This window comes from Aedes aegypti, chromosome 1 (genome assembly GCF_002204515.2).
Source record: "Aedes aegypti strain LVP_AGWG chromosome 1, AaegL5.0 Primary Assembly, whole genome shotgun sequence".
NCBI lineage: Eukaryota > Metazoa > Arthropoda > Insecta > Diptera > Culicidae > Aedes > Aedes aegypti.
The window spans coordinates 139,170,590-139,187,392 of record NC_035107.1 but is presented as its reverse complement, the minus strand read 5'-3'; the positions used below and the strand labels follow the sequence as shown (position 1 = coordinate 139,187,392).

At 40.7% G+C, this 16,803-nt stretch overlaps 1 protein-coding gene across 2 annotated transcripts in view; it reads left to right on the top strand.

The window, feature by feature from the left end:
- The window catches only part of LOC5578497 (TOX high mobility group box family member 3), a 321,793-nt gene that overhangs the window by 180,896 nt on the left and 124,094 nt on the right, over positions 1-16,803 (top strand). For both annotated transcript variants that reach the window (XM_021848623.1, XM_021848614.1), the window contains exons 4-6: positions 408-715; positions 8,604-8,901; positions 9,088-9,230. In XM_021848623.1, coding sequence (XP_021704315.1) covers positions 408-715; positions 8,604-8,901; positions 9,088-9,230 — 749 coding nt within the window. The remainder of the gene's footprint in view (positions 1-407; positions 716-8,603; positions 8,902-9,087; positions 9,231-16,803) is intronic.

Sequence of the window (16,803 nt, the reverse complement as noted above, 5' to 3'; positions counted from 1 at the left end):
GACTCATACTCCAAAAGTAATGTTCATTTCTGTCATATGTTAGTTGTCAAGTTATGTATAATCGTTAGAAATTATATTGAATAGCGATTTTCGACCGTTGTTACAGTCCATCAATTAACATCCATTCCATTTAATGTGATTTATGACAAGAGCATAAACCTCGTGTATTGCATTTTGATTCCCAAATAACGCAAAAGCAATTCGCAATACGTCTGAAGAATTTTGCATATGCCCAATACTCTATCAGACGGGACCATACAAGGCGAACCTCGTGCAGGCACCATTTGGCAGTATTCTACAATAAATCATTGCAAAATGCATTCCAACGCACCGAAACCTGCAATTGCACCCCGAATAACAATGTATTCTATCCAATAAAAATAAATTATTCCCTTCGCACATTGCAGACCTTTCATGCGCCATCGTTTGGCGACGAGGAGTTTGACCTTCCTACAATGAACTCACATCTTCATCCTCAACAGCAGCAACAACACCAACACCAGCAACAGCAACAGCAGCAACAACAACAACAGCAGCAGCAGCATCCACATCAAACGCATCAGATGGAACAGCACCAGTATCAAATGCACAATAATGGCCAACCACCGCCCCATATGGGAATGTTAAACGACCAGCAACAACAGCCACAGCAGCAACAGCAGCAGCAGCAACAATACAATCAATGGCATCAGGAATCACATTTAACTCACCACAGGTACGTGTGTTGTCCTATTACAATACTGGTTGTAACCACACTATTGTAGCAATGTAGGGCTTGGCACATCTTTGGCAGTAGCTCAATCATTGATATCCCGCTTTATTTATTATTTGCATTCAAAGCGCTATCGATTGCAAGTAAATATTGATCAAGCGCCAAAAAAAGAAAATTAATTTGAATATAACCAAAAGATAGTGGTGAATATCAGGTGGTTACCGAAAAAGAAGTTCACCCTATCAACGTTTTCACTAACTGTCATCATCCCTGCGTTGTATGTCACCGTTCTCAGCAGGTGACGATGACAATTGCTGTTCTGACTATCACACCCACACGCACACAGGTACAATCAGTCAGGATCTACTTTCGCAGTATCCGAAACAATCCTAGTAGGCTGTATCTATTCTATGGAAGAAATGGAAACAGTGTTAACTGTTACCGATAAGAGTAGCGGAGTTTGGGACAAGTGTGCCATAGGGGCAAGTGTGCCATAGGGGCAAGTGTGCCACCCCTGATTTTTGTAAAAACTACAAACTATATTTTTTATTTGAGCTTAACAATATGTTCCCTTATAGTCCATAATACAATGGTCAAAATATGACGCAAATTGCTCTATTTTTCACGTATTTACATCGACTTTTGTGAAAACCATAAAATTTCAGTGATTTTTTATAAGATTTCGTTGTTTCTAAATAGCATGGTGAGAGGTAAATTAAATAACGAATTTTTCAAATGTACTGTACATTGTGAAGCTATACAAATGTGTAAGTATTTGTGGCATTTGAACGAAAAAAAAATATAGTTTTACATACAAAATCCATTTTGGTTGAAATCTATACTTTTTGAGGCAAATGTGCCACCTATTTGGTAAACAAAAATGGTTGGGGAGAAATTCATAAAAATGTAAACATCATCAACAAAATCATGATAATGTACCAAAATGAGGCACCAGTAGTGGTTTTTGAAGTGTAGAAGAGGAATAGCGAACATTTTTGCTCTCACAAGGATTTTTTCTCCAAATATTCGATAATAACATGGTTTTAGGCGTTTTAAAAACTATTTTACTTATTTTCATCAATATTTTACCTTTATTTAGTGCTGATCTAGTGGAATATTATACAGATCCTCCATAATGAAAGAGTAATTCATATATCGCATTGAATGGAGACAAAAATGACGATTTTAGTTATTCGAATTGACTAGTAGAGAGTTCCGCATGTGATGAACCTTGTTATAAAGCATCCCCTCATGACGGTAAACCAAAAAAAATTGTTAAAATTGTAAATTAGGCTCTGCTTTGTTGGCAATATTAACAGGAAAAAATGAAAATTTCAATTACAAGTAGAATTACATAAATATTCATTCGATGGCCGTCTTGCCCCATAAGGGTGGCACACTTGCCCCATAGTGTTGAAAATCAGGGTGTTTTGGATGATATTTGAGGAGCTCCAAAACTAATACTTTTGAAATTATTTTCTTTTTAAACGGCACAGTGCTTATGAAAAGATGTGAAACTAACATCGTGAGGCTGAATTGGCGGGTTTTTTTTTAAGCTTTAGACAAAATTAGAGTACAATTTGCTTAAGGTGGCACACTTGCCCCAAATCCCGCTAGCTGTATGGTTACTGCCGGTAATTGCTTATCTGTCGCATTTGGATGAAAAATCAAGTGAAAATGGGTTAGAGTATAATTATTTTGGGTTTATTATAGTAACTATAGCCTGTATAAAGAATCGATCGGTAAAGAAATAAGAATTATACCGAGATAGGGATTTTCCTTAGCCGAGTGGTTAGAGTCCGCGGCTACAAGGCAAAGCCATGCTGAAGGTGTCTGGGTTCAATTCTCGGTCCTTCCATGATCTTCTCTGAATGGAAATTTCCCTGACTTCCCTGGGCGTAGAGTATCATCGTACCTGCCACACAATATACGAATGCAAAAATGGCAAATTTGGCAAAGAAAGTTCTCAGTTAATAGCTGTGGAACTGTTCATAAGAACATTAAGCGGAGAAGCAGGTTCTGTCACAGTTGGGTCGTAATTCCAAGAAGTAGAAGGTTATGCCAAGGTTTTGAAAAATGGTACGACTATATGTGAAAACACATATAAAAAATATTCGGAAAATTTGAAGATTAAAAAGAATAAAGGATATCAAAACTTCCAAATTTAAAGCAGAATAAAATTAGGCTTCCATTTTTCGAGTTATCATGTACACTACAGAATATTTGTTTGCTGGCAACTCTAATCAAGTATAATCAATAAAGCTGTATATACTTTTTTTATGCAAATTATTCAAGTCGAATCTTCAACAAAGTTTATGTTTGCATTTTGAATAATTTGCGTTCGGGAAAGCGAAACACAATTATTTTTGATGCTGGCAACACTGGCCAATCGGAACGAATAAGCTAAATATGTATGCAAATAAGTAAATTGTCTATTCTTAAATCAAAATATCTCAGTTGAAATTCCGTTATTGATTGTTCGGCTGTGCGCATCTCGGAGAAAGAATGAAAATTAGCCGAGCTCATCTGAGTGTGTAAGTTACTTACAAAGATACATTTTTTAAGTAGCTAATAACATTGCCAAAATAAGGGGATAAACAACTAAATATCTAAAATCAAAATGAAGGATTCCAGTAGAAATGCAAGTCGCGTCCGAAGCTAATTACACACTATTCTGTAAGCTTTCCTCCAAAAATTTCTCAGTGTATTTCTCAGAAGATGCATCCCGGAACTTTTTCTTTTCAGGAGCACCTCCGTGTATTCATCTGGGAATTTCTCTAGGAATTCTTCCAAGAATTTATTCAAGAACTACTCCGGACTTTCTAAAGGGAATCATCTGTAAATTCCCGGAATTATTCCAATAAAATATTCAGGGTATTACTCCACGAATTCTTTTAGAAAACACTTCGAAAATTTCCCTCAAGGATAACTGTGGGAATGCTTCAGGGAACTACTCCCGTAATTTTTCTGTATTTTTTTTCAAGTCATTCAGAAATTCTTTGAATATTGTTTCGAAAATTATTCCAAGCATTCCTCGCGAACTTATCTAGGATTTTTTTTCAAAACCTCTATAGTTTTTCAAAAAAAAATTCTAGAACAACAATTTTGAAAGCCCCTAAAGCAATTTTCCACGAATTCTTGCGGAGAAAATCCTGCGGAACTTTGGAAAGAAATCCTTGCGGAACATCTGGAGCAACGCATTTAGTACTATACCGTTCAATGGACCTATGCACGGGTTCATTATTTGACGTTTTAGCGGTGCCGTGTTATTTATGTCACCATGGAAACTCGGCACCGCTCAAACGTCAAATAAGTGAACTCGTGCATCGGTCCATGGTATAGTACTAAATTTGGTGTTTCATTTATTCATATGCTTTGCACTGAACAGTTCGAAGATTTATTATCATATGGAGCAACTTATAAATAAACTTTTAGAAGTATTCGTGCGGAGTTCAGAAGAATTTCCATAGAAACTCTTAAGATAACTTACAAAGGAACTCTTATGGGGAGCTTCCGGAGAAACTCCTAGAGAGACATCCAAAAGAAATACTAAATAAATTTCCGAAAGAACTCTAGATTTGGAGAAACATCTGTAAGAACTCCTTGGCAAACTTCCGAATTTCTAGCAAAACTTCAGGAAGAACTTTGAGGATAACTTCTGGAGGAACTCTTATAGGAACTTCTGGAACAAATCCTGGGAAAAACTGCGGCGGTATTCTCAAGAAATCTTTAAGAAGAAATCTAAAGGAAACTTCTGGAGGAACTCCAGCATTGGGCAATACTTCTGCAGAAACTCCTAGACGAACTTCTAAAGCAACTTTCATGGGAACTTCCAGATGAATTCGTTGTGGAACTAAAAGGGATTTCCGAAGAAACTTCTTCAAGCGAGTTTCTTAGCTTCAGTTTTCGAACTTCAGGAGAGTTTTCTAGCTGAACTTCCATAGAAAATCCTAGGGAAATATCTGATGAAATTCCCAAAGGAGCATCCAAATCAACTCCTAAAGGAGTATCCGGAGGAACTTTTGATGGAATTCCTACAAAAATTTTGAGAGGAACTTCCACAAGAAATATAAGAGAAACTCCTGAAAGAACTTTAAGAAAACTTTCCGCAAGAGCTTCAAGAAAAATATCCGGAAGATCCTGTAGATAAACTTTCGGGTTAAACTCTACCGAAACTTCGATAAATCTGCGGAAGAACTCCTAGTGGATCTTCCGGAAAAATTCAAGATGATCTTACGGGAGAACTCCTATAGAGGAACTTTCAGATGAATTTCTATAGAAACTTCCGGGGGAATTTCTACAGTAACTACCGGAGGAATTCCTACAAGAACATCAGAATGAACTTCTACAAGATCTTCCGGAGGAAATATCAGTGAAACTCAAGTTCTTCCGGAGAAGCTCATACGAAAACATCCAAAGGAAATCCTACTGAAACCTTTGGAAGAACTACTATAGAAACTTTCGAAGGAACACCTACAAGAATTTCCAGAAGAACTCCTACGGGAACTGTCAAAGGAACTCCAACAGAAACTTCTGGAGGAAGTACTACGGGAACTTCCGAAAGAACCCTTAGATACAGAAACTTCCGAAGGAACTCCTACAGAAACTTCCGAATAACGTCCTACATGAACTTCCGGAGGAAATCCTACAGGAAATCCTGGAGGAACCCCAACAGGAACTTCTGGAGGAATTATACAGGAACTTCTGGAGGAACTACTACAGGAACTTCCAAGGGAACTTCGGCAATAACTTCTTAAGGAACTTCTTCATAAACTTCCGAATGAACTCCTACATGAATGAAGAACTTCTAAAGAAATTCTGGAGGATCTTCTGGAACTTCTGAGTGAACTCCATCGGGAACTTCCAGATGAACTCTTACAAGAGCTTCCAGAGGAACTCTTACAGGAGCTTACAGAGGAACTTCTACAGGAACTTCCGGATGAAATCCTACAGGAATTCCTGGAGGAACTCCAACAAGAACTTCTGGAGAAACTTATACAGGAACTTCTGGAGTAATTACTACAGGAACTTCCGAAGGAACTTCGGCAATAACTTCTTAAGGAACTCATTCAGGAACTTCTGAAGTAACTACTACAAGAACTTCCGGGAGAACTTCGGCAATAACTTCTTAAGGAACTCCTTCAGGAACTTCCGAATGAACTCCTACATGAATGAATGTAGAACATATAAAGGAACTATGTAGGATTTTCTGGATCTTCGAATGAACTCCTTCGAGAACTTCCAGAGGAACTCCCACGAAATTTCTAGAGAATTTCTTGCAGAAGTTTCCAGAGGAACTCTTACAGGAGCTTCCAAAGGAACTCCTACAGGACCTTCCGGAGGAAATCCTACAGGAATTCCTGGAGGAACTCCAAAAAGAACTTCTGGAGAAACTTATACTGGAACTTCTGGAGTAACTACTACAGGAACTTCCGGGGGAACTTCGGCAATAAATTTTTCACAGAAAGAAAAATCCATGTAAAATCATGCACATGAAGGGAATGCCAGATATATTGCAAATTTACATGACACGTCGTGTAAAATTACATCAACATCATGTGAATTTATGCGAATTGTCGCGTAATCGGTTAGAGTCCATACCAGATTACACTATGTATAGCGGAAACTTACATGATGTTTTTGTAATTTTACACGATGTTACGTGTAAATTTGTGACATTTCTGGCATTCCCTTCATGTGCATGATTTTACGCTGAAATTCACATGGATTTTTCTATCTGTGTTAAGGAACTCCTTCAGGAACTTCCTAATGAACTCTCACATGAATGAATGTAGAACTTATAAAGGAACTCTGTAGGATTTTCTGGATCTCTGAATGAACTTCTTCGAGAACTTCCAGAGGAACTCCCACAGGGATTTCCAGAGGACTCTTACAGAAGCTTCCAGAGGAACTCTTACAGGAGCTTCCAGAGGAACTCTTACAGGAACTTCTAGAGGAACTCCTACAAGAATTTCTGGAGGAACTCCAACAGGAATTCTGGAGGAAACTTCGGCAATAACTTCTTGAGGAACTCCTTCAGAAACTTCCCAATGAACTCCTACATGAATGAATGTAGAACTTATAAAAGAACTCTGGAGCAATTTCTGGATCCCTGAATGAACTTTCTCGGGAACTTCCAGAGGATCTCTTACAGGAACTTCCAGAGAAACTCTTATAGGAGCTTCCGGAGGATCTTTTACAGGACCTTCCAGAGGAACTTCTATAGGAACTTCTGGAGGAACTCCTACAGGAACTTCATAATGCAGCTGTACAGTTTTTGCAAAACAGTGATATTTGGTCAGAAATGTGAGAAGTAACACCCTTATATCAGCTGTCAAACAATATCACCATAATAAAGACTGGAGTCGCAAAAAAAGAGACACACAAAAATGATCGAAAAAAAATCATTTTTAGGGGCCTATTTTGTAAATCGAGCTGATTCGTGTGACTCGTCTGTAATCACTGTCGATCAAAGTAAGGATGCATATTTCTGATGTCACCCGTCGACTCCCATAGTAATCCAGTCACATAGAGTGACAACTGTCGAGAAACTCGAGTGACAGAGCCGAGTCGAGCGTTTTTTTTGGTCGACAGTGACTCCAGTCGATCGACACGACTTATAAAATAGACCCCTTAATCGGATACTTCTCAAATTTTCAGGGATTAAATAACTATATATTGGCTTTGATTCGGCATATTTTTTTTATTGAATTTCCTCCCTCAAGCTGAATGCTCGTACATTTCTCTTAACACTGCTCATGAGATCTTGTGCGAGGCTTTGCCCATCTTTTTACACAATATCTCCCAGTTTTTCTTCCATTGGTTTTTTCCCGCTTTTCTTCAACTTCTTCTTCGTTATCGCCCAAAACTTTTCAATCGGCCGAAACTCTGGTGTATTTGGCGGATTCGTCTCCTTCGGGACCACATTAACGCCCTTCGGCACGAATGGCACGAAGCAAGATCCGGTCAGAACAGCATGGGACCACGGTGAGAGCGGAGGAAGGGCAGCAAGCGCTTCTGCAAGGGTTCATTCACATATTTCATAACGCTGAAAATGGTAATTTTTGACACCCAACCAGCCCCTTGTAACGCTTTTTGTATGAATTTTCTACAAATTTTGTATAAGCCGTAACACCAGTAATACTCCCACCCACCCCCTTCAGAGGTTTTGAAATTTGTGAATAAGCTGAATCTGCCCGTGTATGGTGCCGGTTGTAACAAACGGCTTGCTGTACCGTCCGCGCTCGCAGATCGTCTGCCACCTCCTTGCAGGACGTACCGATATACAACTCGAGGTCCTTGATGTATGTATGTCCATGTCGAGACAGCCGGGCTTGACCAGCCACTCACGGTACACCTTCCGCGCACACAATTTGGCCACCGTGTTTTGCTTGTCAGTCCGGTTTGGCGCCTTTTTTCCGAGTCCAATCTTTATCCAGTGTGAACGGGCTTCGTGATACAGTCATATCACATTTCTTATATCATGATACAACTTTGTAATCTGAACATGGCATAAGTGCCTGCTATATTTATTTAAGGAAATCCACTGGAAATTTCAAAATGTCATCAACAAACAAAGAATCCCGTCAAAATCTTCTTGATAATTTGGTTTTTAATTGTTCCAGAAATTTCACTGCAAATACCGACTCTAATTTTGTCAAAAAGATTATAATGGACCCAATTTCATTTCAGTAATTTAAATGATTTTTTGTAAGATACGTCTAAAATTTTCCTTTAAAATCTTTAATAATTTGAAATAAAATTTGATGTTGAAGTCGTTACTGTCTTACGTTTTAGATTTAGTGGAAACATTTTTGAATTGCTAGTGGTTCATGTAGAAAGTATACTAAACTATCATCGCATTACTTTTCTCCTCTATTTCACGTTCCAGTCAGTACACAATGCCGTCACCAAATCAGCCCACATATCACCAGCTGAATAGCCCTAGTCCAAATAATCCGAACGCAACCTTGCACGTGATGCAACCGCCGCAGCAATCGCCTCAAATCCCACCGCAGATGTCACCGCAGCTGGGCTCCGGTGCTCCCGTCGGGACAGGTCCTGGCGGCTACATGGGCAGGTCCCCTCCACAGCCAGGTGGCGGAGGCGGCGGCGGCGGCGGCGGAGGACATCACCTGAACAATAACGAACCGGGAACCACCAGCGAGGACAGCGACGATGCCATTCCGGTAATTAGTTTGAATTTATTCATTCGAAAGCATACCAATTCCCAGCAACCGCGAAGCGCCGAAGCCAATGGGATTTCCACCGAAATGCCATCGGCCTACGCTAGTTCAAATGAACTTCACCAGTATAGTTACTGATACTACAATTGTTTATTTGTTACCCCCTCTTGCATACATTGTAATCAACAGGCTAACACGCTAAAAAGGCCGTCGCCGGAACCGGTGTACGATGGGGATTCGAACAACTCGAAAACATCTGCCGGTGCGTCACTGGCCAAGAAACCAAAGGTAGCCAAAAAGAAGAAGAAACGGGATCCCAACGAGCCGCAAAAGTGAGTATCCATCTCCAAATGAGGACATAATACCAACAAGAAGAAGAAGACCGAACATAAAAGGCCACCACAACTTTCGTTGAGACTACTCTCCGGCCCTATTTGAACATCATTTCAAAATCAAATTTAGTTTTGTTTATCTTTGAAACAGTGCACCAAAATAGCATGTGCACCTTGTGCACTTATATAATCTTACTTTATTTCACATCGATTTGAAGGGTCAATATTTTATCGTAATTGTATGAATTGTTCCATTACGATGTTTTTATATCCAACTTCATAAAGTTTATTTGAGTCTGTGACAAAACTTCAATTGTTCATTCTCTACATAATCTACTTTTTGAGTTCAATTCTGTTAAGCTCTGTTAAAGTTCATACAGTTTCGCAAATTTTATGAAAAAATGGTTTTGATTTCGTTTAATAAACGACAAATGTAATACTTTAACTATTATTATGGTCAGTCATCCCATTCATCGATTAAGTGCAATAACACCATTTCGTACGCAAGTATCGATACTGCTGCTAGTTTCCATCGTCAATATTCTGATTTTCTCGCTAATAATAAAAGTCAATGAGTTGGAAGTGAAATATGGTGTACGATGTTTCTTCAGAAAGGGAAATAAATGGCCAAGCAGTCGACAAAGACGAATAGATTCTTTGCTTGTGTGGTGTTTTTTGTGTCGAATGTCGTTTTTCTCACTCTTCCCTCTTTTCTATTGGAGCTTGAAGTAAGGTTGTAATACTCTCCGAATCGCACTTTAACTGACAACGACCACAACGCGCGTTCGCCGCTAGAGTCTCTCATTAAAGTCTTCGGCCCCAGAAGATAATGATCGGAAAATCATTATCTCGAAATTTATAGATTGCGCATATTTCCCTCGTTGAGCATTTGACCTGCGGCGACAATTCGAGTGTGTAATACCACTGCACAGGCTGAACTTTTCCCTCCACCGGTCGCGCCGTTCCGATTTAGTGTGCGATCGACAACAATTTATCACTATTATCTCTCTTGGTAACTTGCCGGCAGCCAGATATAGTCAGTCTCTCCCCATATCCATCCGTTAGGTACTCGATTATTGCAAGCAGTTGTTCCTCGTTTCATACTTTTTTTTTGGTTTGTGGCTGGAGTTGTCAGAAACCGAAACAGAAACAAAGTCCAGTTTGATACTCTAGCTAGCATTTCTCGCGAGCAGAGTTCTTGTTTTGTGAAAAGATATTTTAATTTGACCATTTATGTCATTAAGTATATTTATTGCCGCAGCTACGGTAGTAAATCAAATTTTATTATTACATATCTCCATGAGCGAAAGAGCACGATGCTGAATGGTTTGGAATTGCTGAAGGAACGCTAGATACGAGCACATTGCGGTGGATGATGGTTTTATCCACGTTGGGGTATGCCAGCTGTAATAAAGTTCGTAAATGGAATGTTGTAAGAAACAGTTTTCGAGAAATGTTGAGAGACAAATTTTATTAAGATTGTAAACTAACTGGAGACGTTTTTCAGTATGGTTTCCGGTTGCTTCATTTGAATGACGTCAAAAATTGATATTTTCGTGACGAGTATGTCAGTATTGTTGTTTATAACATATTCCCCGCTTGAGAACTATTTGTGCGCATCTACAATTGCAACTTGAAATGTCTAAAACTCAGTCATAACATAACGCCATTTCCTACTGCAGATGACCGCGCAAATCGCTTATCTCAGTGACATTTCTCACTTCTCATTCTCATGCTGAGCTTGAGGTAGAGCACGACGCCGTCAACACTTCTCAGCTCGTAACTTCGGTAGCCGGTTACCGGAGATACTCTGGAATTACCCATTTTCCTATACCATCACCTTTTCAACAATTCCTCGGATCCAGCTCATCCTATTATGCCACCACGAGGTCACCGACATTTAACGGCCTCCGGTCTTTGCCCCATTTCGTTCGCCGGTACTCCTTATACCACCGCTGCCACATTTTGTCTGTCAAATACTACAAACGTTGGTAAATATCCCGCAACGGTTCACCCAGCTAAAATGGCCCATCCACGTTTAGGTCTTCTGCGACGACCGCCCCACGCAAAAAGTGGTTTGGGGCAATCCCCAAGTAATACAACTTGTTTTATAAATGAATAAAATACTTGATTCATACAAATTGGTATGTTTTGTGGTGAATATGGATAACTTTATTTTGAACACTTATATCACCGAAACAGCGCAAAAAATGGTGGCTTATAAAACATCTTTCATGTCATAGAAGATGTTTCCCAATACATCATTAGAACATACAATTATGTGTTAATGATGTATTACATAGCATCACTAATACTTGCTTGTTATATTGAAGCTAATAAGATGTATTGTTTTACAAATTACATCTATTTTTGTTTTGATAGCATCAGTTCAAAACAAAATCAAAATAATGAAAGCCATTTTTTTTTTCTCTTCACGAATTGCTTATGGTGATTATTAACTTTTCTTCTGTTGATCCTCAATAGTGTACTCAAACTGTGTGCGGCTCCAGATTTATTGTGAAATGCACAATTTTATTAATTGTAAATTCATGCGCCTCAATGAAATGGAAAAACAAAACAAACTATCCTAAAAATATGTGTACCATCATAGAATTTTTCAGCGGATCAATTCCCAATCTCAGAAACACAATATGGCGTCTTCCTCACGAAGTCTGCAGTGCCGTCAAAAAATGTTCGGATGTTTATCGATTAAATATTATAAACTTTCTATGAAAATCATGTTACTAAGTAACATCCACATTAATATCAATCGAACTACCATGAATAATATACTATTTGTGGATAATCACAATGTGTTTATTGCGCTCATTTCTCAAATTAACATTCGGACAGCATAAATCAAACGACTTTGTGCCGTGGCAATTTTTTGGACCGTCAATGTTGCCCCCGGCAAATTTTTACTTTGCATTCATACGTGCCACGTGGCAACTGAAGCGCTTGTATAGTTTGTTTGAACAACGTATTTAAGACGTAAAAATAACATGCATAAATCTCAAACCATCAAGTTGGCTCAAACATGTGTTCATAATGCGCTACTGATGTTTTACTTAGCATCTCATTTTCAAGAAAGGTAATGAAGTCATATACTTGTATAATCGACGTATTCAATACGCATCAGAAACATATGTTTTTTTTTTGATTGAACGTTGTGAGGCAACCTTACAATGACTGTATTTCACCACAAGATGTTTTTCAATAGGATTATAATACTGTTGTAACACATCATATGTCAATCTCGAATAGCACCGATTGCAATCGCTGTAGCTTACCTGTGATAACGATGGTCTTCAAAGAATAACAGAGCATGTGCTACTGTATAGAATGCTTGCATTTATATTGGTGAACAATCTCGGCTCCACTATGCATTACTTGGTGGTGTAGTGATAAGGTGTTGGCTTCTGAATCCAAAGGTCACGTGTTCGAGACCAGGTGAAAACTTTTTTTTAAATTTTCATCAAATTTTTGTGGCATCGTATGTCTGATTGTAGAAGTGTGGAAAATTCACACGAAGTGCTTAGATAGCCTCCACTTGGATAGGTGTAAAATGGTTTGTAAAGTTTATACCAGCTGAAAATCTTAAAAATTAAGATTCAATACTTTGATCGTCATACGGGAGTGGGTTAGAAAGGCCCGGGACAATATGAATAACTTGCCTGATGTTAATGCATCATCGTGGTGTTTGAATATTATTGAAAACTAGTGGTCCCGGCAAACTTCGTCTTGCCATCAAGTAGGCTGTTGAAAAACGTCATGAAACGACCCGTACAAAATGAGAGTTCCGTTCACTCCGGATTTTTTAGACTTTTCCGTTCAATACCCTGTGCTTTTTATATACACAAACACGTCGGAACACTTTGGGATCGTAACTATGGAAGTATTTTCAAAATCCGATAGCTCGTTCTCAAGCCATTTCGTGACATACAAACACCACTCCATTTTTATTTATATAGATAGACAAGTTCAACATACTTTTTTAGCGCATACGTTTCGATAACGTAAACATGTGCGGTTTAAATCTTAAAAATGTTATATTAACGCTCGTGAAGCTATAATAATACCTAGACCGTTTGTTTTATTTCTAATTCATGATCTTGCATGACATGTTTTTCGAATACTGTACTATAGCTCATATATAACACAAGATGTTATATAATACTCAAATAGAGCTTCAATATAACAATATATCGTTAATGCTGCGCAAAAAGATGTATTTGGTGTTACTTGGGTCGTCTCCTGCTCATCTGATTCCTGTGACATGTAAGTAAGAGTAACTTCCGCTCATCGTCGAACGCCTTCAACACCTCCTTCACTGACCTCACCTTCCGTTCCCAGGTACCGCCCATATGGGGGGTCCCAGATGGGTTAAAATTCTACTTTGTCGTCGACGGCTTAGGCGCACTCCTCGTCTATCTGCTTCACGCTCCTACCATTTTTTTTCGCTGGCCCTTATGAAGTTTGTTCCATATCCGAGAAGAACTCCTGTGGCATTCCACGTTTGCACACAAACCGACGAATCGCCGTCAGGCACGACTACGTCGACAGACTGTGTACCACTTCAAGGACGACTGCTCGAACTGCTAGACAGGTAAACAGCGCCACCCACTGTTTCTCGCTTCGGCGGCCGATGGTTACCGTCGCGCTGAATGGGCGCAGACTCGGTATTATCCGCTGCACTGGGAAAGAGGCCATCAACGGGATTTGCGGTAGAAACTATGAACTTTGCACGTAAAACTGCTCGCAGTTTTGTGATATGTAACTTGTTGAAAACGGTCACCTTGTTCGCATGTCCGAACGCGTCATGGTAGCTTTGGATGACCAACTCGGTTTTCCTATGATTCATCGGCAGAATGATCGGGAACCGTTTATCGTACGGCATGCACTCGGCTCGCTGAATCTTCCCATCGACTCACAGTACCCCATCTTCGTTCAACACTGGCTTCAGCTGATACGTACAACACGCTTGTTCGTTTTAGTGTAGGTGACTGTATCATTCCCTTATTGAGCTTCGTCTGCAATGCATGCAGCTCGTTTGCGAATCCTTCTCTCTACGCTTGCTTCCACAGTATCACCGCCTTCTAGAACTCAATCTGCTGAAATGGATGCAGAACTACCTTCATCCTAGCTAGTATCTTTTTCTCTAGCGCCTCCGATGCTTTGATCGTCCAAATTGGCTTTCCTTCAGCTTTTCGCCGACAGTTTCCAAAGAACCGTAGCTGAACAGATGTGATCCGCACCAACTTTTTCCACGGATTGGTAACTTCCACATCGATCACCGAACCACCGCGGACCTGTTCCCCCGTTCCACACAAGAAGACCTTCACCCCACTTTGTCAACACGTCTGCAATATTAAGTTTGGTCGGGACTCACCGCCAATCCACCACGCTTGTACACTCTAAAATCTCGCCTATTTTGAACGCTACTGCCTGTTTATACTCGTGCTGATCCGATCTTATCCAGCTGAGAACGTCCACAGGTACATATTGCCGATGAACAGTAAGCGGAAGATTCTTTTTTACTGCTGTCAACATCTTCGCACCTAGTACCGCTAGCATCTGCTTCAATCTTGGAATGAATGGTTGCTTCAGGGGCGCCTTCTTCTATCTGTTCATCACCAGTGAACACCGGACGTGATTACCCAAAGCCACTCGCAAATATGCCACAGCTCCGTATGTGTACTCGCTTGCGTCAGTGAAGATGAGAAGTTCTATCGATCGGAGAGAAGAAGAGTAAAGATCTCCGAAATATCTTCTAGGTATACGCAGCGCTTCCACAGCAGACAGCAGGGTAATCCACCGCTTCCAGATTTCTAAGGGGGCTAATAACCCAAGCGGATCGATGAATCCCATCACACAGCTTAGCAGAATTCACTTTGTGTGGATCTTGTCACCTCGAAAAAACTCTTTTCCACTCACACGGTGCTCAGTAGCAAACGAAAACGTGTCTTGCTTCAAGTTCCAAATAATACCAAGCACTCTTTCGCTACCTGATTCCTTTTCCTGGTTGAAATGAAATGCTTGGACCTCTTTCTGCTCTCCGAGGCGTCGGAACACTAGTGCCGAATACGAAACTCAGTTCTTGATTTCGAACCCTCCTTTCAAACCAACTTCATCTCACTGGCTCGGCGAATAGCCTCATCCTCCGTATCGACGCTACGTAGTACTTTTTCACAATCGCTTCTGCCGCTTCTGCTCTGAAAACTGCACTGAAAATGCCGAGGCATCACCATTCTCTTCAAATTTCGTTAGCCGTAGAGGCTCCCGTCACAACCAGGCAGCCCCGCTGGCTGTACGATTAGACAGATTGGACTGTTTATAATAACAGTGTCAGTGTATCACTTCGCTCTCGCCACCCGAGTAACATGGCAGAATTCACTGCCGTTCTCACGGAAGCTGCTGCCGATCAACATCAACAACCAAGCCATCCCCATCCGCAAAACGGCAAGAATCCTCGGTGTCACTATCGACCCAGGCCTGACCTTCAAGCCCCACTATGAAGGAGTCAGAGCCAACTGCCGAAGTCGTCTAAATTTATTGAGATCCTTATCGAGACCTCATCACAGCAACAACCGGAATATCCGATTCTGTGTAGCCGCTGACATCATCATTAGTCGCCTGCTGTACGGATTGGAAATCACGTATCTGGCTATGAACAACCTCATCGACGCGCTATCCCCGATCTACAATCGATATATTCGAATTGTTTCAGGGCTTGTCCTTTCCACTCCGGCTGACGCTGGATGTGTTGAAGCTGGGCTTCTTCCGTTACGCTTCCTCGTCATTGTAACCCTCTGCACAAAAGCAGCCGCTATTGCTGAGAGGACCGCGGGAAACCACAGAACTCGCCTCATGGAAGAAGCAGACCAGCTCAAATCCTAAATTCGACGACAGAATAAAACAAAGTTTTAAGGCAGGTGTTTCATCCATCCGATTGCGAAAAACTGTCGCCGAGATTCTTCGGAAAGACTACTCAGCACACCAGCGACGATACACTGATGGATCTCTCTCCATACGAGGTGTTGGGATAGGTATAACAGATGAAAATCTAGCAACCAGCCTCAGCCTCCCCGGACAGAGTTTTATCTTCTCCGCCGAAGCAGCGGCTATTCTATATGCCACCACTGTACCTACTACCAGTCCTTTAGTCCTTATCACCGACTCAGCGAGCTGATTCACAGCGCTCCAATTTGAAACCCGTCATCACCCGTGGATCCAGGGGATAATAAAAAAGGCCCCATGCGACGTTACCATAATGTGGGTTCTATGGAACAGTGGTATTCCTGGTAACGCAACCGCAGATTTCCTAGCAGGATCCGGCCCTTCTGGCCCTCGTTACAGGTACCCCTTGCTGACATTCGAAGGTGGGTGAAATCGACCATACGCCAGACATGGCAGGCAGAATGGGCGAACTCACGAGGCGCCTACCTGCGAAAAATTAAACGAAGCACCGATGCTTGGACAGACCTGAAGTCGATGAAGGACCAAACAATAATCTCCCGGTTGAGATCCGGCCACACAAGGATGTCCCACAATTACGGAGGAAACCCTTTCCATC